This window comes from Protopterus annectens, chromosome 3.part1, assembly GCF_019279795.1.
Source record: "Protopterus annectens isolate FY-2018-M chromosome 3.part1, PAN1.0, whole genome shotgun sequence".
Taxonomy (NCBI): domain Eukaryota; kingdom Metazoa; phylum Chordata; order Ceratodontiformes; family Protopteridae; genus Protopterus; species Protopterus annectens.
This window is the reverse complement of record NC_056732.1, coordinates 438,561,746-438,583,448: the sequence shown is the minus strand read 5'-3', so window position 1 is coordinate 438,583,448 and position 21,703 is coordinate 438,561,746. Positions and strand designations below refer to the sequence as shown.

Genomic DNA, 21,703 nt, shown 5'->3' with positions numbered 1-21,703 from the left:
TTTTCGTATGTCAGAAATGTCATCTGGGTTGTTGTGTTTAGAGAAGCGCCCAGAAAAATTATCTGTTGTGAGGGTGTCAAATTTGACTTTTTTATGTTTACAGTGAATCCCAGGAACTTAAGAAGATTCTGAACAAACTGTAGATGCTGGACTAAGACCTCCTTGCTGTCTGTCTGAATAAGACAGTCGTCCAGATAAGGGTAAATTTGAATTCCCTTGAGTCTGCAATAAGCTACTACTGGAGCCAGGCATTTGGTGAAGACCCTGGGCGCAGTAGACAATCCAAAGGGCAGCGCAGAGAATTGAAAGTGCCTCGATCCTGCCTTGAACCTGAGGTATTTTCTGCGTTCCTGCCTGATGGGAATGTGTAAATATGCCTCCTTTAAATCCAAAGTTACCATCCATGCATTTTTGGTCAGCATTGGAAGTAGGTGCTGTAGAGTAAGCATCTTGAATTTTGGTATCTCTAGAAAAGTGTTCAAGACTGACAGATCCAGAATGGGTCTCCATGAATTTTGCTTCCTGGGGACTAGAAAGAGCCTTGAGTAAAAACCTTGTCCCATCTCTGAAAGTGAAACTAGTTCGATGGCTTTCATAGCCAAGAGAGCTTCCACCTGGTTTAAGGCCTCTGTCCATTGTTTTGGAAGATCTGGCCATCCGTTTGGCCTTGGTAGGGTATGAAAATGGAATTTGAAACCACATCCAGAACCCACTTGTCTTGGGTTATATGAGTCCAATTTAGGTGAAAAAGAGAAAGTTTTCCTCCGAGAGGGGCTTCCAGGCAAGAAGTTCCTGCAGCCCAACAGAGGGAGTCATTGAGTCTGTTTCCTATGAGCTTGCGACCTGTTCTCTCCTCCCCTAGGGGTGGAAGCAGTCCACTGTCTTGGTCTATAAGAGGCTTGTGTTTGAGGCCTTCCTCGGGAGCGCCTGTATCTACCCCTCTGAGGTCTGTCTGAATTGGGAAAGGACCAATTTTTTGTAGGCCAATTCCTGCTAAATTTGGGTGGCTGTACTTGTAAGAAATCTTTAACTGTTTGCATGGATTTTGCCTTGTCCTCCATCTTTTTAATCACCTCTTCAGCTTTAGATCCAAACAAAACATTATGCTGAACAGGAGCATCTAATAATTTAGCTTTTACTTGATCTGGCAAATTTTGTTCCTTTAACCATGCATGCCTTCTAATTACTGTGCCAGAGGCAACAGCCCTACAAGAAGCCTCCAAGGCATCAAATCCACAGTGTAAACCATGCTTCCCAACTTGTTCAGTGGCATGCATCAAGTCATGTAATTCCTTATCATCTGCACAGGCGGAAATGGAAGTTAGCTTTTGTTTTAAAACAGACAGGAGAAATTGCTGGTATTTCAGCATATGAAACTGACAGTTTAAAGCCCTAATAGATAAAGTAGCAGAAGTGTACACTTTTTTGCCCCATCTTTCTAAAGATCTGGAATCCTTCTCAGTGGGAATGGGGTTTTTAGCAGAAGCGGCCTTAACTCCCTTAGGACCCTGAGAAATGGTTTCAGGGTCAGCAGTAGGGTTCTTGTATAAAAACTGGTGGGAATCCGGAACCCTGTAATATCTGTCAGGCTTAACAGGAGCAGGAGGAAAAGAGTCAGGGGTTAAGTTAGCCTCCGAAAAAGCATCATCCACAATATCCAAAATAGGAGGAATAGCCAGGGGTCTATGTTGGGGAAGAAGAAGAAAATCCCTTAGTCTTTTCTTAGATTCCGAATACTCCTGTCCTTCCCAGTGGAAATGTTCCCTCATTTCATGCAAAGTTTCCCCAAAAGAGAAATCCTCAGGGGGAGAAGTTGAAGGAATGGATTCCTCAGAATTAGAATCCTCATAAGGAGGGAAAGAATATTCCTGGTCAGAAGAAGAAACTGAAAGCCTGATCAGAGGAGTCATAATAAACGTCCTGCCTTGGCCTTTTATCTGGAGGGGGATGTGAACCCCTAATCATAGTAAGTAAGTCCTCCGCCATCTTAAGTAACTGTTTCTGTGACTTGGGAGCCGGATCACAAGAGGCCTGTGTTGCAGTCTTTGATTTGGAAGGAGTCTTTGCCTTTGTCTTTGCCTTTATTAGAAGCTGAGTAGGCCTGAAAACCCCTTCGGAAGCCGGTACCTGCACAGCGGCTCCAGACCCATCCAAAGGAGCATTGTCCGAAGGTCCTGCAACAGAAATATTCAAAGGCCTAGTTGGCTCCTCGTGGGAGTCAGTTTCGGCCATCGGTTCCGAAATGGCCGACGACAGGGGCTGCAAAAGCACCTCACTGACGACGGCCGAACCTGAAGCTGGCTCTGCTTGTACGATATAGTCAGATTTGGACCTCGGAGGCCTGTCTTTGTCCTTGCATCGTTTGTGAACTCCGGTAGCCGGAACCGTATCCGACGACATTTTGTAATTAAAACGCCTACCGAAGTAATGAAATGCAAAATCATACCTTAGTTTAATTGTACGTTGATTGAATCTAGCACAAAACCGACAACTAGCTATGTCGTGGTCAGGGCCTAAGCAAGGAATACAGTAAGAATGAAAATCCTTATGAGGTATTTGCTTCCCACATGAAATACAATTATTAACTTTTTCTGACATCGGACTGAAGCAAGAAAAAAGTTTCCCCAATGGGAACTTAGCTTTGAGTAGGAGAAGATAGTCTTCGGACTGAAGTTTGTTCAGAAAAGATTGTCAGGAGTCAGCCGACCGGCACTTGCGAACTGCTATCACCGCACGGCAAGAAAGACTGGAGAACATGGCTTCGGCTGTCAGCTTTGTACTCCTGGCGCTCTGACATCAGAGAGCATGGCTGAACAGCCGACGCCGGACCCAGACTTTGGGATTCTGGCCGACCGAGGACTGCCTGCCGGCAGGGGAGAACCCTACAGTCATGACTGCAACAGTGAAACGTGATGAACATCCTTCTTATTAACAAAGAGCAAACAGATGAACATAAAATATTTACATTTGTTTCCAAGTCAATGACAATTTTATTAATGGGCCTTTGCAAAATATAGTAGAATGATGACAAACAGTTTGAGATAAGAATGTATTATATATAAATTCAAAGGTACACTACATATGCATTGCATTGTATGACTACACTGTTAAGACTATGTGAATGTTACTGAAACGATAAGGTGCAAAGGATAGTTGCACTGTTTCCTTACATATCAACTAAGAAAGTACAGCAACGAACTGAGTCAATTATAAACTACAATCACTTAGTTATTTCCTTTCAAATCCAACCCCCGGGACTTGAACACAGCCCAAACACAAAAATTAAAGGAAATGGATTCCTCCATCTCTAATACTAAAAGAACGCCTAGTTGCAGTGTTGTTGCTCAAATGAAAAGAAACAAAACAATAAGTCTGTCCGTTGCTTTTACAAATGTCCTGTTTAGAAAAGAAAATCCTATGAGTAACAGACTTTTGCCATGTTTTGCAAAGATAAGGTTTATAGTTTATATCAAAAGGATGATGTCTTGAAGAGAAGGAAAGATGTTCCACTGAAGATGTATTACTGCTCATAATATCTTGTGTGGTTGAAAACAGAACCAACTGATATTCTTTAACAAGTTTCTCAATAAACTCTACACATTTCCTTAGGTTAGCCTCTTGTTTGTTAAAGCTGTCACCGCCGTTGCCCCGGTCTATCCAATAGAAAGCAGAAATACTGTCTATTATTACCAAGCAAAGAGCAGGATGACAGCAGAATAAGTTCTCTAAAGAATGAAGTGTGAGGAACAGCTGAATACTACTATTGCAGTAAACAACAAAAAGTCTAGTAAGGCAGGTTTTCATCATGTCTTCTGTATTTTGAGATAAACGATGTTCCAGAATTGCCACCAGTCGAAGCATGTCAAAGTGATAGTCTGTATCAATAAAAATTACTTCTACTTCTAGTCCTCCAACTGATAATGGTAAAATACAGCGAGCTACCAGCTCATAAAGCATTTCGGTTTTGCCTGTTCCTTCTGGACCATGAAATTCGACAACATCGCCTATTGGAAGTAAAAGCAAAAATAAATTATTTCTTTTTTTATTACATGAAGATACATTGCTGTGATATTAATCTAACCTAATTAATAAGAAGTCCAAAGAAGCAGCTACTGCTCAAGCAAAACAGAACAGTGGCAGACACCAAAGAACTAAGGCTGCAAGTTGCTACCAAGCTTCATCCTGTAGGCCGCGTTTACTTCCTTTAGTCTAATTTTTGCCTAAATAACCTGCCCCAAATCACTTATTCTATTTAAATATTACAATGCGTTTGCAAGTCAAATTTTCTACAATGTCAATATCAGTAATCTGTGCAGGCAAAATTAAAAGAATAAAAAAAGATAAAAACAGTACAAGACTAATAATAACCACTAAAAACAAGTGATAGTTCTCTATGGAATTTAAAGTTTTCTTCTAAAAAAAACTTCACATATTAGGGACTTCCTGAAGGAGACCACTGATTTTGTACCTAAATCAAAGAAGGCAGCTGATTCTAGAGGACTGGGGCCAAATAAGCAAATGGCAGATCACAAGTATATTCCAAGCAGGCCCTTGGAGCAGATCCTGCTCTCCTGGTGACGAATTTGGCAAGAATATTGGGATAAGTTCATCTCCCAGCACCTCCACTTCTGTAACAAGCTTTCCCCTATGTATTAGCCAATGTAAAACTCCAATCTGTTGAACGTGTGAATGCTGCTAATATCAGGAGTACAAAAGTTAAGCACTTACCATAACATTAGATTTTCATGATCCACAGGCAGCAGCAGGAAATGTTAGCACCTCTAAGACTCTCTCAGTCTCTAAACCTCCTCCCATCATGCACTTCATCTCCCCTACACTTCATGTGCAAATTGGCTTAACACTAAGTACCCCCTGTTATCAACCCAATAATACCAATGGTCAGATCCTGCATGTCTCTCCACAAAGGGACAGAAAGAAGGGGGAAGCAGGGATGGTATTTTGAAGTGGATGGCTGTGTATCTACTATTTAATGCTATGGCAAGTACATATCTTTTGTATCAGACATGATCCAGTCCATCCACAGGCTACAGTTTGCAGCATGAACTTCCTGGGTAGCATCAAGCCCCAAAATATGTTCACTTCAGAGGCAGACGTAGATCAAGAGATCGCATTCAGCTTAGAGAGTCTTGCAAAACTATGCACAGAAGTCCATGTCATAGTAGCATTTCCAAAAATGGTCAGGAAAGTAAGCCTCCGCTCTAGCTGAATGTGTTTTTTTTTGTTTGCCTGTTAGGTAAAGATATGTTGCATTTTCTGTAACAAAACCTAACACAATTTAGCAGCCATCTGGACAGTGTGACCTTAGAAACATTTTGTTCCACTCTTTTGTGAGCAAAAGAAACAGAGTTGGTCATCCTTTCTAATACTTTTGGTATTACATTGTGCTGATGCTCTTTATCAGTTATGATTCTAACTACTCACCCTGAGTAGAATACTCTTAAAAAGAAACTAAAAGGTTAATGTTCTGGTACTATTTGGCATGATGCCTGTACTTGTGTGGAAGGAATCACCGTCTTTAAGGACAATAAGTATAAATACAGAAGCTAGATCCCCGGAGTTTAGAAACTCTTCTATCAAAGTGACTGCCACCAAGAAAAAGGGTTTTCCATAATACAAACTTGATATCATCTTTAGAAGTGGTTTCAAAAGGAGAAAGTGCAAACTTGCTCAGCATTTAAATCCTAACACAAATTGAGGTACCGGTTTATTAAAAAACCTGCATAAAGAACCCAGAGAAAAGTCGGTGAACACATTTAGTGATAAAAATGATAAATTCACTCTCTGTTAAAGGTTCTAAATAGGAGCTAAGTGAACCTGCTCTACAAAATAACTACAGCCCTGACAGAAGATATTAGCCAAGAACTGTAATATCACCATAAAAGTAGCAAAGCATGCTTCTATACCCAAGCTGCCTAAAGAGAACAGTTCGGGCACTTGTACATTTGTTAAAATTTTTTTTTCTTGTGGCTGGTGTTTGAGAAGCTATAAGGATTTGGACCACCTGAACAGGGTAAGATGGGTCCGTTAGTTACAGAAACTGGAGAAACCAAGTAGGTCATTTCAGGGAGCAAAGGTCTAGAGTAAGACAACAGACCTTTCAGAGATCCGAGAAGAAGCATCACTAACAGATGGGGGCCAGTGCAAGGAAGCCAAACCTGTCTGGGCTAAAATGAGGTTATGAATATTAGTTTGGTCTTGCTGTTTTCATTTTTGCAGGAGCTTCATGATTAGTGGAAAAAGGGAATGCACAGAGAAGACCTGGACACTACTTCTGGCGTCTTGGGTGTCAGCCCTCTAGAGTAATTAAGGAAAAACTGTGGTTGTATTTGGTGTTAGTTGGGGAAGCAAGTAAGCTGCAGCAAGGCTCTCCAACAGCAAAATTTGCATTCCCCACAAACTTAAAAGGAATCATTTGAGGGGCATGAGAAAGCACCAAGTTTGTCTGTTAAAGAGCTGGCCTGATAAGGAATGTGCGTTGAGACAAGAAAGAAGCAAGATGATATGGTCTAATCTCACATCTGAAATACCTCTAGACAGGGGTAAACGAATTCCACCCTGCTTGCTGAGGTTATCAAGCCACTATCATGTTGATTGAATGGGAAATGCAGCCTAAAGAAGGTCCTGCAAGATGTGGAAAGGACAGAAAAATACCCTCAGCTCCAGGACACTGATATTTGTCACAACCAAGTCCCCCTAGACCGTCTACCTCCCCTCCTTAAGGCAGAAGCTTACATTATAATCATCACTATGGGGGAGAGGGGAAGTACAGTTGTATAAATAAATTGACTTAACAAATATTCAAATGATCACTGCTACAATGGTCTTAGCTATATGGATTATACTCAGCCAGATGGCCAACTTACATAACTTCAGGGCACCCAAACCATGAAGATTCTGACAAGTTTGGGCACCAAGCCCTTCAGTGCTTTCCTAACAGGGAGAGGTAGCCCTGAAAGGAAAATGCTATGAACAAAAAAAACATAAATGTCAACACCCTGGCATAGCGCACACACACACACACACACACACACACACACACACACACACACACACACACACACACACACACACACACACACACACACACACAAGGGGGGGGGGGCAGCATGATTATTTGAATATCTACTGTTCTGGTACGTTTAGCTACTACATTTAGGAGGTGGAGGAGAAAAGTCCAGGAGACCTGGAGAATGGTCCTAGCAAACCTATAGCTGAACCAAGAGAAGGAAACCGACTGATGGTGCTTTGTAAAAATATGCACAGAGGACCAAAAGTAGCAGCTTCTAGAATACTTCTGGAATCCAACCCTTTTCAAAAAGCCATAGATAAAGCCAAGACACTGGTAGGGTGGGCCTGTACCCTGCATGGAACAGTTTTGTTATGGCGAGTACAGCAATAGCCTTATACAACCATTTGGAAATATTCTGTTTTAATACAGGTTGTCTCCTTCTTACATTCACATGAAATGAATAATCTATTTAAAGACCTGAAAGATTTTGTTTTGTCAAGACAGTACTCTACTTGCTAGTGAACAGCTAGGGTATGGAGTATCCTTTCTCCCTCATTTTTAGGTTCAAGAAAGAAATCAAGAAGATGAACAGGCATAACATAAGGATTAGTTCTCAAAGAAACCATGTCCCTATGGAAAATGGGACAGGGCTGACTCAACATAAGAGCTTGCAACTCTGATACCCTTCTTGCAGGGGTAAGAGCAATGAGTAAAAGTGTTTTCCACATTAAGAACCTCAAGTCACCCAGCTTCTCGAAGACAAAATTAAAATTCCAAGGAGGGGCCACTGGTTTTCGTGGAGGCCTCTTATCAAAACTCCAAGACAATTTTAACATGAGACTGCATCGAAAGTGAAGGATTCATGGGCAGACATGCTGAAATAGCCGATAAATGAACCTTGATAGAGGAATAAGAATCACCATAGGATAGTAACTCTCACAAATATTGTAAAACCAGAGAACAACTAACCCAGAATGGGTGCTGGTTATACAGCTAGCACAAGCTAGTAAGCCTTTTCCATTTGCTAATAATATGATTTTCTAGTAGCAGGTGTTCTGACCTCAGTTAGTACCTGCTGCACACCCTCAGTAAATGGGTGCCTAAAAGGAATTAAGATTATCAATCAGGTAGTCAACTGAAGATGACTGATGTGGGGGTATATCAGCCACTCCTATTCTAGTGAGAGTAGACATGGTCAGTGAGGGATCTTGTGGTAACTGCCCCTGGTCATTTTCAAAAGAAGGGAGAACCAGGGTTGCTTGGGCTATAAGGCAGTCACTACAATGACCTTGGGGGATTCCTTCTGAATCTTCAGAAGTACCCTGGATATTAGTGAAAAAGCATAAAGGAACATTCCTGTCCAAGGAAATGCAAAGGCATAGGCCTTCTTGCATGGAGACCTGGAAAGGAACCATGCCAGTTGATGGTTCAAACAGGAGACAAAACAGTTATGCTTGAGGAACTCCCCACAGATGGACAAAATCTTGTCAGACCCCCTGATCTAGTTTCCGTTCATGAGGGTCTGCCCTGGTCCTGCTCAGCTTGTCTGCCACACAATTATGTTCTGATGGAATGCAGGATACCTGTAGAGGGAGACTATGCTATGAAGCTATATGCCAAGCTAAAATGGCTAGTCAGCAGTGGGGTTATGATCTGGTTACCTCTTGCTTGCTGATGTACCACATGACTGTGGTATTGCCTGTAACCACCTGAAGAGGTCCCAGGACCAAATATGATTCAGATAGTTGAGTGCCTTGATCAGGACAAGGACCTCCTTGACATTTATGTACTTGTATCTGTCTTTGGTGTCACACACCCCTTGCACTTTTATTCCTCCTGAAACTGCTCCTCAAGCAAAGTCCAAAACATCTATGGTGACTGACTGTTTTGGAGCAGGGGAGACATGAATTTAAGGACATCTTGTCTTTGCTAAGATTTCTCTTCTCACAAATCCTAGCACTGGGATCTGAAAAGATAAAGGGTGTCCATACTGGGACCAAAGAGATTTCAGGTACCACTGTATCTTTTGTCATGTGGAGTCTTGCCAGACGTATCATGAAAATCAAATATATCATGAGACCTAAAATCCTGAGGTATTCCCATCAGTGACTGAAGCCAGAGTGGAAAAAGTACAGTTTTGTACCTACCATAAATGTAGATGTCCGACAGATATGCAACTGCAGTCATAACATATGGGTTGTCCTGCCTCAGGCAGCCCTCGGTCGGCCGGATTCCAAAGTCTGGGTCCGACGTCGGCTGATGCCACATTTCTCTCCGACGTCAGAGCGACTGGAGTACATAAGCATCAGCCGACGCCATTTTCTTCAGTGTTTCTTGCCCCAGATGCCAGGTGCCCTCCAAGGAAGGCTGTAATCAAATTGGAAGACAAAAACAGGATTCCAGACAAATAAGTAAGCAATAAACAGATACACCATAACAGATATCCCCAGCTAAGAGAAACAGGTATAGGAGTGGACCCAAGGCATAGAGGGGTATGGAGGGAGGGAAAATCTGACTGCAGTTGCATATCTATTGGACATCTACATTTATGGTAGGTACAAAACTGTACTATGTCCTTCAAGAATGCAACTGCAGTCATAACATATGGGTTGAATACCACAGCTTAGCTGGGGGAGGAGGAATGCTCTAGGAAAGAGATGGTGTGGCAATCAAACCCTGCAGGACTGCCGAAGCAAAGCCTGCTCTGGATCTGGAATATAAAGGGAGATTGTAGTGTTTGGAGAATGTATGCACGGAGCTCCATGTAGCAGCTTCTAGAATGTCTTTTGTAGGCACCCCTCTTAAGAATGCTGTAGAGGTGGCTGTAGCTCTGGTGGAGTGTGGTCTGACATTGGCTGGAACATTCTTCCCATGGAAGGAATAACAAAATCTGATACAATGTCCAATCCATTTTGAAATAGTCTGTTTGGAAATTGCTTTTCCTTGTACTCCAGGGGCGTAACCTACAAAAAGCTGATCAGACTTCCTACTGGTCTTGGTTCTGTCCAGGTAGTAGCGAAGTTGTCTGTGAATGTCCAAGGTATGCAACAGTCTTTCCCCTTTGCTCTCAGGATTGGGGAAGTAAGTAGGCAGGTGACTAGCTTGATTTAAAGAAACCCTAGATACCACCTTTGGCATAAAAGTAGGGTTGGTTCTTAAGGAGACCCTGTCTCTGTGAAAGATTATGAACGGTGGTGCTGCCATTAGGGCCTGTAGTTCCGAAACCCTTCTTGCTGAGGTAATTGCCAACAGGAAAGCTGTCTTCCATGATAAAAATTGTAAGTCCACTGAAGCTACTGGCTCAAAGGGAGGTAGAGTCAGTTTTTCTAGGACAAAGTTGAGGTCCCAAGCTGGCACTGGAGCCTTTCTTGGTGGCTTAATGTTCTTGATTCCCCTGAGGAATTGTCTTAACAAAGGATGTGAAAACACAGGCGGATCAGTGTTATATCTAGCTGAGATAGCTGAAGCATGTATCTTTATGGAAGAATATGAGAGTCCTTTCTGTAGCAGATCTGCCAAATATTCCAGGATGAGTGGGATATTCAATAATGATGCATCATGTCCCTTGCTGGTATTCCAAATGCTGAATCTCTTCCATTTTGCTAAGTAAACCTTTCTGGTGAATGGTCTTCGAGCTTCTGTTAATATCCGCTGAACTTCCTTGGAGAGAGATAGATTGAGGTTATTCATGGGATCTCCCAGGCTGTTAGCTGCAGTGTCTGAAGGTTTGGATGCACTGTTTTGAAGTTGTGTTGAGTCAAAAGTAGGGGCCATTGGGGAAGGGCCCACTTTTTGTTGTGACATATGCTCCGTAGTAGTGGGTACCAGTGTTGTCTTGGCCAGTCTGGAGCTATTAGGATCCCCTTGGGCCTCTGCTTTGATCTTTAGTAATACTGTGGTCATCAGTGGCAGAGGTGGGAATGCATAGATTTTTAGAAAGTTCCAGTTGAATGAAAGAGCATCTATTTTCCAAGCTTGTGGATGGTATGTCCTTGAACAGAATTTTTGTAGATGATGGTTGAGGTGGGAGGCAAATAGGTCTACTTCTGGCCTGCCCCATGTCGAGGTGAGTTGTGTGAAGATTTTCGGATGTAACCTCCACTCGTGTGGATCTATGAAATTCCTGCTTAGGCTGTCCGCCAGCACATTGTCTTTGCCTGGAACAAACTGGGATTGCAACTGTATGTTTAGGCTCAGTGATTTTTCCCAAAGATTCATTGTCAGTCTGCAAAGGGGGTAGGAATGGGTGCCCCCTTGCTTGTTTATGTACCACATCACAGTGGTGTTGTCTGTCCGTATCAGTAGATGGCCTTGCTGAAGTTGTTGTCGAAAGGCCTCTATGGCATGCATTACTGCCAGCATTTCCTTTTGGTTTATATGCAGATGTGTTTCCTTTGGAGACCATTGTCCTTGTATACATCTTCCCTCCATGTGCGCCCCCCATCCAAGGTCTGAGGCATCTGTGGTCATGGTCTGTGTTATCTGAGGTTTATTGAATGACATACCTGTGTTTGCCTGGCTTACCAAGGCCCACCATAGGAATTCCTTTTGTAGGCATGGAATGAGCGGTATGGTTGTCTCTAGGTTGTTGCTGTGCTGAGACCATAGGCTTTTTAGGTACCATTGAAGCTTTCTCATGTGTAGTCTTGCAAATGGAACCAGGAGAATGCAGGATGCCATGTAACCCAGGGCCTGTAGGAATCCCCTTGCAGTCATCTGGGTGAGTTTTGCCAAACCTTTGAAATAACGAGTTAACTTCTTTTGCTTGTCTTCTGTCAGGTAAGCCATTTGAGAGGCTGTGTCTAGATTGGCTCCTAAGAAGGTTATTTGCTGGGATGGCTGAAGTCTTGACTTTTGGAAGTTGACTGTGTATCCCAGAGCCTGTAGAAATTGTATGACATAGTTCAAGTTTTTTGTCAAAATCAATTTGTCGTCCGCTTGTATGAGGCAGTCGTCCAGGTATGGGTAAATTTGGATCCCCTGGAGCCTGCAATGAGCAATTACTGAAGCCAGGCATTTTGTAAATACTCTGGGCGCAGTAGATAAGCCAAATGGCAATGCTGAGAATTGATAATGCTCTGGCCCTGCAAGAAATCTGAGGTATCTTCTGCAGCTGTGTCTGATAGGGACATGCAGGTATGCCTCCTTGAGGTCCAGAGTAATCAGCCAAGACCCCTTGCCCAGCATGGGAAGGAGTTGCTGTAGAGTCAGCATTTTGAACTTTGGTACTATAAGAAAAGTGTTTAATGCGGACAAATCCAGTATTGGTCTCCATTGAGTTTCTTTTCTTGGAACAAGGAACAGTCTTGAGTAAAACCCCTGGCCTTGTTCTTGTTGTGGAACTCTTTCTATTGCTTTGATCTGAGCAAGCAGAGAAATTTGCTTGATAGCCTCTGCCCTCTGGTTTTGTGGTAGGTTTGGCATGCCTTGTTTTCTTGGTAAGGTATGAAAGTGGAACCTGTAACCTTGGTCTATAATGTCCAAAATCCATATGTCCTTTGTCAATCTGTGCCAATTGCCTGAAAACAGAGATAATTTTCCGCCCAAGGGAGCTTCTATTTGCTCCTTGGTCACCGGAAGTAGAGGAAAGTCATTGAGATTGTCCCTGTGGGGCAGGGGAGACCCCTGTGTCACTTCTTTGGTTTGCTGGTTGCCATTGTCGTCCCCTGTAAGAACCTCTGTATTGTCCTCTTCCTCGGCCACGCCTGTTTTAACCCCTTTGAAATCTTTCAGTATTAGGAAAGGACCAGTTTTTAGAAGGCCAATTCCTGGTGAATCTGGGTGGCTGAACCTGGAGGAAATCTTTGACCGTCTGAACTGATTTTGCTTTTTCCTCGATGGACTTTAACACATCTTTAGCATTAGTACAAAAAAGCTTGTTCTTTTCCAAAGGTGCATCAAGAAGTTTTGCCTTAACATGATCTGGTAGAGGTTGTTCTTTTAACCATGCATGTCTACGAATGACCGCCCCTGTCATAGCTGCCCTACATGAAGCTTCCAATGCATCATATCCGCACTGCAAAAAGTGATTGCTGACCTGCTGAGAATTATGTACAGCTTCCTGCAAAGACGTCCTGTCTAAAGGTTCAGGAGAGGCCAATGTTTTCTGTAAATCATCTAACAGGTAATCCTGATATTGAAACATATGAAAGAGGCAATTCAGAGCTCTCATAGATAAAGTAGTGGAGGTGTAGACCTTTTTCCCCCATCTCTCTAATGACCTAGCTTCCCTGTTGGAAGGCAAGGGATTTTTGGAGGTGGATGCTGAAACCCCTTTAGGTCCCTGAGAAATAGTTTCTAAATCAACAGCATGGGCCCTAAAGAAATGAGAATGTGTTTCTGGGACCCTATAACATCTGTCTGGCTTGGCTGGGGCAGGAGGAAGAGTATCCGAGGTAACACTGGAGTCAGAGTATAGGTCATCCAAAACATCAAGCACAGGAGGTATAGCCAGGGGCCTGTATTGGGGCTTTTTAAGGAAGGTTCGAAGGCGCTTTCTGGAATCAGAATATTCCTGGCCTTGCCACTTAAAATGTTCCCTCATGGTATGCAGAACTTCCCCAAAAGAAATATCCTCAGGAGGGGAGGCCGAGGGGATGGAATCCTCTGCATCCGAGTCCTCATAGGTCTGGAAGGGCTCTTCCTGGCCATCGGAGTGAACAGAGTCCTCAGAATCTTCATCTGAAGGAATAGGGTCAGAGGGTTCAACCCGGGGCCTCTTATCAGGAGGAGGCTGGGATCCTCTCTCAGGATGGGCCTGTGAACTTCTAATCATGGAAATTAAGTCTGCGGCCATAGTCATGATTTGAGTTTCAGGAGTAGGCTGAGGTAAGGCCTTAACAGTAAGGTGCTTGGTCTTGCTGGCTGCCTTAGCACGTGTGTAGGCCTTAATAGACATGGCCATAGGAGGCCAAGCAGCTCCACGTGCAGGAGTGACCTTATGTACAGCAATGGTCTCGGGCATTTCCTCGGTTTCAGTATCTGGAGGAAAATCTATAACTGGCGTCGGTGTGGCCTCCGGTATCGGAGGTGTCGGTAAAGCGGTGTCTTCGGTTCGGAGCGGTGAAATAACAGTCTCAGGGGGAACCGGAGCACTCGCGGTAGGTTTTGGCATGGAGTCGGTGGAAGACGCGGGCCGAGGATGTCGGTCCCGGTCTTTTCGTTTCTTAGGAGTCTGCGATGTCGGAAGTTCCGACGGCATTGCATAAGCAAATTTATCGCCGAAAAAGTCTTCAGCGAACTCCGCCCGGCGCCTAAGAGTGCGCTTATTGAAGCGAGCACAGGCAACACAGGCCGAGACGTCGTGGTCTGGGCCAAGGCAAGGAAGACAGTAAGAGTGGAAATCCTTATGAGGTATTTGTTTACCACAAGACAGACAATTGTTAACTTTTTCAGTAATTTCTGACATCGGCTGAGGCAAGAAAGGTCCCCAACGGGGTACTTAGCTTTTTTGATGACTTCGGATTCAAAGAATACAGGAGCTGACCGACCGGCACTTGCGAACTGCTTCTGCTTCGGGCACCGCGCGGCAAGAAAGACTGAAGAAAATGGCGTTGGCTGATGCTTATGTACTCCAGCCGCTCTGACGTCGGAGAGAAATGCGACATCAGCCGACGTCGGACCCAGACTTTGGAATCCGGCCGACCGAGGGCTGCCTGAGGCAGGACAACCCATATGTTATGACTGCAGTTGCATTCTTGAAGGACATCCTTAGAAACAGATCTAAATAAAGATCTACATCTCCTGTGCAATATAAGCTGTTTGAACTGAGGTGTCTAACATGCCAGGGACACACGGCTGTGTGACGGAGTCAAGAAATACTTTTGAATGCTCTCTTGGAATCCCAGCATGTAGAGATCAAACCTAAAAGACAGATTCCTGGCACTTAGAAAAAGACTCTACAATGTTAAGCAAAGTCGTCTAAATATGGACAAATGTGGATACCCTGTAGCCTGCAATGAACTAAAACCTGGAGCTAGAAACTTTATGAACACACTTGGCGCAGTGGATAGAGTAAGGCAGAGAACTGATAATGTGATCCAGACACTCAAAACCTTAAAAATGTCTAAAGTCTAGATGAATAGGGATGTGATCAGCATCTTTTAAATGTAGTGTTACCAGGAAACTTGAGAGAGGAAGAAGAGTTAACAGGTTGTGAAATGACAACATTTTGAATTTGGGCATTATCACAAACAGGTTTCAGAAAGAAAGATTTAGAACCGGTCTCCAAGTATTTTCTTTCTTGATCACTATGAACATCCTTGAATAAACACCATTCCCCACTTGGTAAGGAGGAACTGGTTCTATAACTCCTCGGGAGAGCATGTGATGAAGAACAAGTGGAAATAAGACGGTCTGATCTGGAAGATGAGGAATGACCCCCCCTGAAAAGGAATAATTTCCTTCCACTGCCAAATGTAACCTGGATGAATAATTTTCAGAACCATTTGCCTGAAATAATCTGTTGCCTAAGACAAAAACAGAGATTCATAATTTCTGGAAGAAAAAAGGGGCCAGGGTGGGAGGGGGTCACCAGGTCACTTGAACAGTCATTCAGACTTCTTGGGCTGTTCTTGGTTTTAGGATGTTCAAGATTTCTTTTAAGAAGAAATATCAAGGGAGTTCTAAAATGTCTGTTTATCTCAATTTTGTTGAGACTGTTTATACTGTTTTTTTTCCTAAACTGAATGAAGAGGCAGAAAATTAATTGGACAATTTAAAAAAGAAGGGCTGTAAAGTCTTAGAAATTTCCTAGATCAGCTTGCCCCTTTCATCATGTTTTTTTTTTTTTTTTAAATTACCTATTCACCTATGCATCAGAGGTGCCACACACTAAATCACTATTCAAGGAAGAATATAAAATATCATTTTGATCATCTGGGAGGTAGAGAGACTGAAGCCATGCAAACCCAAAGAGTACCAGTGGCCACAGCCCTGGAAGAAGTATAAGCTCACAGTATTTTCTGAGAGAATGAGAAACCTTAGTGTGCTCTTGCTGAAAACACATTCTAGACACATTCTAGCAACAGTCTCAGAGAAAGAGAAACCTCCAGTGAAATCATCAGACAATACCATCTCCTCTGAGTCTGAACTAGAAATCTGAAGGGGGAGAGACTATCTGTCCCTGCATCTTCCTGTTCAGAATCTTGATCTCTTCAGAAAAGGATGAATCTCTCTTCAGAAAAGGATGAATCCTGCTTTCTTTTATCAGAAATTTTACAAGAAGGTTCAAGTAGCCTGAACTAAACTCTGACCCAGATCCAGTAAACTACTCGTATTCAAAGAAATTTGGAGGAGTAGTAGATACATGCTTGGTGGTTTCTTTCTGATGGGAAAAACGGGGCCCAACCATGTTACTAATAGCAGCAGCTGCTTTTCCATGGATAGGCACAGCATTCTGAAATAAAAAGGAAACCTTCTCCGTTCTCTCTCTCTCAGTACCGATGAAAGTGTCTCCTTTGCCCAATGAGGGGATCCCCAAAAGCCACAGAGGATGTGGCTGATCTACGGTCCAAAGTGGCTGTAGGTGCTGCACCAGAGGGATCTGGTGTAAAAGATAAGTAGTCGGAGGTACAAGAAATAACCACAGCAGAATCGCCCACCTGTGGTTATGGCAAATTGCTAGCCTGCTGTGGTGGCAAAGGTTGTTTGCTTAACTTTGTCATTTTATAGCTGGAAGGAGGACAGACTATAGAACCAGTAGTCTGTTTCATGGTCAAGCTGAAAATGGTGCCTCTTTCTTGAGAAGACAAGCAGCAATTGCTAGTTAACACTACCAGTCCACAAAAGTTACTTTTTTGACAGAAAAAGCAAGAGTAAAACAAATTTTAAAACACTATGCCATCCCCACAAAAGAAAACTCTGTGAACTTCCCCTCTGGCTGCTGTGAGTTCTTCCTGGCCGTAGCGTCTCTTTCTTCTTACAATCTTCATACCTTCTAACTCTGCTCTTGACTAAAGGACCATCCCTGAGTGAAGACTAAGGACAACAGGCAAATAATTAAGAAGTAAAGCTACCTGCTGTCCTATACCAGAGCCCTGTACCTTGGGAAGCAATAAACTTCATACCTTCTAACTCTGCTCTTGACTAAAGGACCATCCCTGAGTGAAGACTAAGGACAACAGGCAAATAACTCCAGCCTCCTCAATTAAGTAAAGCTACTTGCTGTTCTATACCAGAGCCCTGTACCTTGGGAAGCAATAAACTTCATACCTTCTAACTCTGCTCTTGACTAAAGGACCATCCCAGAGTGAAGACTAAGGACAGCAGGCAAATAACTCCAGCCTCCTCAATTAGGAAGTAAAGCTACTTGCTGTCCTATACCACAGCCCTGTACCTTGGGAAGCAATAAAGTACGCGTTTCCCCAACCAAGTAGTAAAACTGATACTCTCAATTTTTTTTTGTTTTCTTCCTATATGTATTAAAAGTTCTGCTACCTAGCCAGGTTACTCAGCAGCCTTACCCCTTCCTAGCACCCCTTCCTAGCCCTGCATTACTTGTTATCGTGCCCTTGCTAACCCATTCTATAACTGTAAAGTGCCCCTTTCTCTCTTGATAAAATAGCAAACTCTGTTCTCAGTCTCTCCCTCACCCCTGAATAACTCCTACGCTCTTCTCTTTTCCTTCCAGGCCAGCTCTCTCCACTAGTCCTGCCTTATATTCTCACCCTTCTCTGTCACCCTGCTACATCTCCCAAGTACAGCTCTGCTGTACAAGACTGTCTATATACCTCTTAGTCTACTTGCTGCACTCCTCAACTTCTGCCCTTTTGCTTACCCTCTTCTTCACCACCTCAGATAATCTTAACCAACACTCACCCTTACTTCCAGTAAGGTGAATTGCAGTAGCCTGCTGCTCACTGATTGTTCTCTCAGACTCCCTCATCCTTCCTGTCTGAACCCGCTCTGTTTGCCCTGCGGGCTCACTCTGCTCCCCTACCCTGCCCCGAAATCCCACCCGCCCCTAGCATTCCTACATTTATTCCTCAATCTCTCCTCCGCCTTGTTCCAATTAGCTCTTCTCCCTGCCTTACTACACTTAATCCACCCAGTCTAAATTACCCAACTTCTACCTCTCCTTTCCACTCCTCCTACCCAATCTCCTCAATCTCCTCTCATACATATCCTCTATCACCTCTCTCTCTCAATACTCCTACTCCCCAAACATCTTACTACTTTATCCCTGCCTCCTTCATACAACTTCAGATAAACTACTTCTCTCCATACTTTCATTCCTCACCTCTAACATACTCTTTACATCAATTGGCACTCCCTTCTCTCCCACTTTGTACAACCATAGTTTCCTCAATCTTCCAACAACTTAAAGTCCCCTGCTTCCTCCTTCTCTTTCTGATTCCTTTATGCTATATCACCTCTTACTCTTCCTTTGCTTATACAATTCCCCCAACAAAAATAACTCCCCCCTCAAACTCCCTTCACCATAACTCTTTCTCTCACTTCCATTCTATCTCTTCTTATCTTATCCCACCCAATCAACTTTATCTGCTCCACTATAAAATACTATCCACTACTGCTACTGCTACTAAATTTACACACAAATTAACCTTATATCCAACTAAACCCTCTATCTCTATACCAAAATTTCTTAGGTCTTTTCTACTCAATAATATATTCTTAGCCGGAGATATCCACCCCAATCCTGGCCCCATTCTCTTTGCCAACAATAATCACCCAACTCCTTCTCTCCCACCCCCAAACATATTAAAAATCTTCATCTTGAACTCCCAAATTCTCAATAACAAAGTCCACCTCTTCCAGGCCTGGTTAACCCACAACCAACCAGACATCTTAGCCATTTCAGAGACTTGGCTTAAACCCCATATCTCTGATTCAGAAATACTTCCCCCTGGATACCACATTATTAGAAATGACCGACCTATAAAAAAAAGGTGGAGGCTCTGCCATAGTTTACTTTAAATCACTAACTGTAATTCCCCTCCAAATTCCAGTTCCTCAATTTGAAAATACTGCTTACAGCTGGACTACTGAAACTAAATAGACACAAAATTATATGTATTATTGCCCTATATAACTCCCCTGGAAATAATATCCACATCCTCGAAGACATTCTCCAATGGGTTTCTACTAAAGTTAACTACGAAACATACATCTTAGGTGATGTAAATATCGACTGGAATAAAATTAACTCTCTCTCCCCCTCCCCTTGCCATCAACCTTTATAACTTCACTCAAACAATCCAGCATATAACTAGACCCAACAAAACTAATCCCCCAGGTTCCTCTATTGACTAGATCCTAGTCTCCAATCCAAACAAAATCACTAATTCTGGAACAATTCCAGACACCATTAGTGACCACCTCCCAGCCTTCATTCATCGCACTACCAACTCTTCTCCTCACCAACATCAATACATCCTAACTCGTAATCTTAGTAACTTCAACCCCACAACCTTCACAAACCTATTCAAGCAAATTAACTGGCAAGACCTTAGAACTCTCCCTCTTGATGCTGCTATCAACTACTTCAACTCTGTTTTCTTAGATACACTTAACTCTCTCGCCCCTATCAGAAATAAAAGGGTAAAAATAAATACCACTCCTTGGTTATCTAAACATACTAAACAAATTATGCATCAAAGGGATAAACTATGGAAGCTGTTCCAAAACAATAAACTGCCCAACACCTTGCTCCAATAAAAGCAACTACGTAACCAAGTAAAACAACTAATTACCAAGGACAAAAAATCCTATTACTCCAACCTCCAATCTAACAATAACAATAACCCCAAAAAATTCTGGAACTCTAGAAATTCTCTCCTTAATCCCGGTTCCAAAAAGAATCCCTGTCCTGACCCAAATAAATCTGACCAAGAACTATGCTCAGAATTTAACTCTTTCTTCTTACAAATAATATCTGACCTAACTAAGACCTTCCCTACCAATATCCCTTCTATTCCCCTTTATTCTCCTTCCAATTCCTCCAATAACCCTCCCCTTAGATTTGAGCTCAAACCTGTCTCTACTAACTTCATAAAAAAACTTCTATCTAAACTTAAACCCTGCTCTAATGCCCCTGACAATATTCCCTCCTCCTTTCTAAAATGTGCTACAGATGGGATAGCACTCCCAATCAGCATCATCATTAACAATTCTATTAACAAATCTTACGTCCCCAAATTATGGCGCTCAGCTTATATCCATCCACTGCACAAAGGAGGCAAGAACACCAACATCTCAAACTTTCGTCCTATTGCTCTACTCTCACCTATCTGTAAAATCTTAGAAAAGTGTGTCCACTCCCAACTTATGCCTTTTCTAACAAAGAACCATCTTCTAACACCTACCCAACATGGCTTTCGTTCTGGTCATAGCACTACTAATGCTCTATTATCCTACTTAGAAACTATCAATCAAGCCCGAGACTCAGGTCACCTGGTCTCTACTGTCTTGCTTGATCTCTCTAAAGCCTTCGACACTGTTTCTCAATCATCTTCTCCTTCAACTATCAAATCTGCATCTATCTCCTAATTCTCTATCCTGGTTCTCTAGCTACTTATCTGAAAGGTCTCAGGCAGTCAAATGGAAAAACTCCATCTCCTCCTTCCTACCCACCCCAACAGGTGTACCACAGGGATCCATCCTGGGACCCATGCTCTTTAATATTTTTATTAATAACTTTCATTCTGCTATCCCCGATGCCAAAATTATTCAATACGCAGACGATTCAACCGTAGTCTGCTCTCCCTCAAACATCTCTGAACTGCTTCTCAACCACTGAAAACTGGATGCACAAAAACCACCTCTCCCTTAATACTAACAAATCCAAAATTCTCCTCTTCTCCCCTAGAAAATCTTACTCCTTCGATAAAGACACTTTCAAAGTTCTTAGCAACTCTAAATCCACTATTGAAGTTGTTCCCTCTGCAAAACTCCTCGGTGTTACAGTTGACAAATTCCTAAAGTTTGACATACACATTCAACAAAATATTAAAAAAACCCATCAAAAACTAGGCATGCTATACAGGAATAATCGCTTTCTCTCTCTCACCACCAGGCACACTCTGGCCACTACCTACCTTTTGCCCTCTATGGAGCCCCTCTCTTAACCAACTTGTCATACTCTATCACCTCCAAACTAGAAAGCTGCTATAACAAAATCTCTAAATTTGCCTCCAACTATAAAAACTCCACCCATCATTGCCTTTCCCTTCAATCCCTAAATTGGCTAGAACTACCAAACTACCTAACCTATCTGCAGCTCACAACAGCACACAAACTTATATTTCAGCCATCTAACTGTCCTGCTCTAGCTAATATCCTTCCTTCCTACACCCCTAAGTGATCTCTCAGATCTGAACATCAAAATCTGATTGCGATCTACAAACCTAAAAGTCCTGCTGGCCAACTTCTCCTCTCTTTCACTATCAGTAAGGCTTGGAACTTTCTCCCTTCCTCTCTAAAAACAATATCAAACATTGAAAATTTCAAAACTCAGCTTTTCAAACATCTGTCCACTAAGTGGTAATGCTCCTGCTTTCACCCTACCTAAAACTATTCAAAAACTCACCAATATCTTACCTAGAGTGTAACAAGGTGAGACAGTCCTTTAGTCCACCCCAACTAAAAACTATCCAAGATCATATTCATACCACATGGAGTGCTCCATTGCACTCAAAATGTCCCAACGACTTA

The 21,703-nt window shown here is 42.7% G+C and overlaps 1 protein-coding gene across 1 annotated transcript in view; it reads right to left on the bottom strand.

The window, feature by feature from the left end:
- Positions 1-2,966: 2,966 nt before the first annotated feature.
- The window catches only part of XRCC2 (X-ray repair cross complementing 2), a 350,438-nt gene continuing 331,701 nt past the window's right edge, over positions 2,967-21,703 (bottom strand). Inside the window, exon 3 of the mRNA XM_044066890.1 lies at positions 2,967-4,004. Within this exon, the coding sequence (XP_043922825.1) occupies positions 3,283-4,004 (722 nt within the window). The 3' untranslated portion in view covers positions 2,967-3,282. The remainder of the gene's footprint in view (positions 4,005-21,703) is intronic.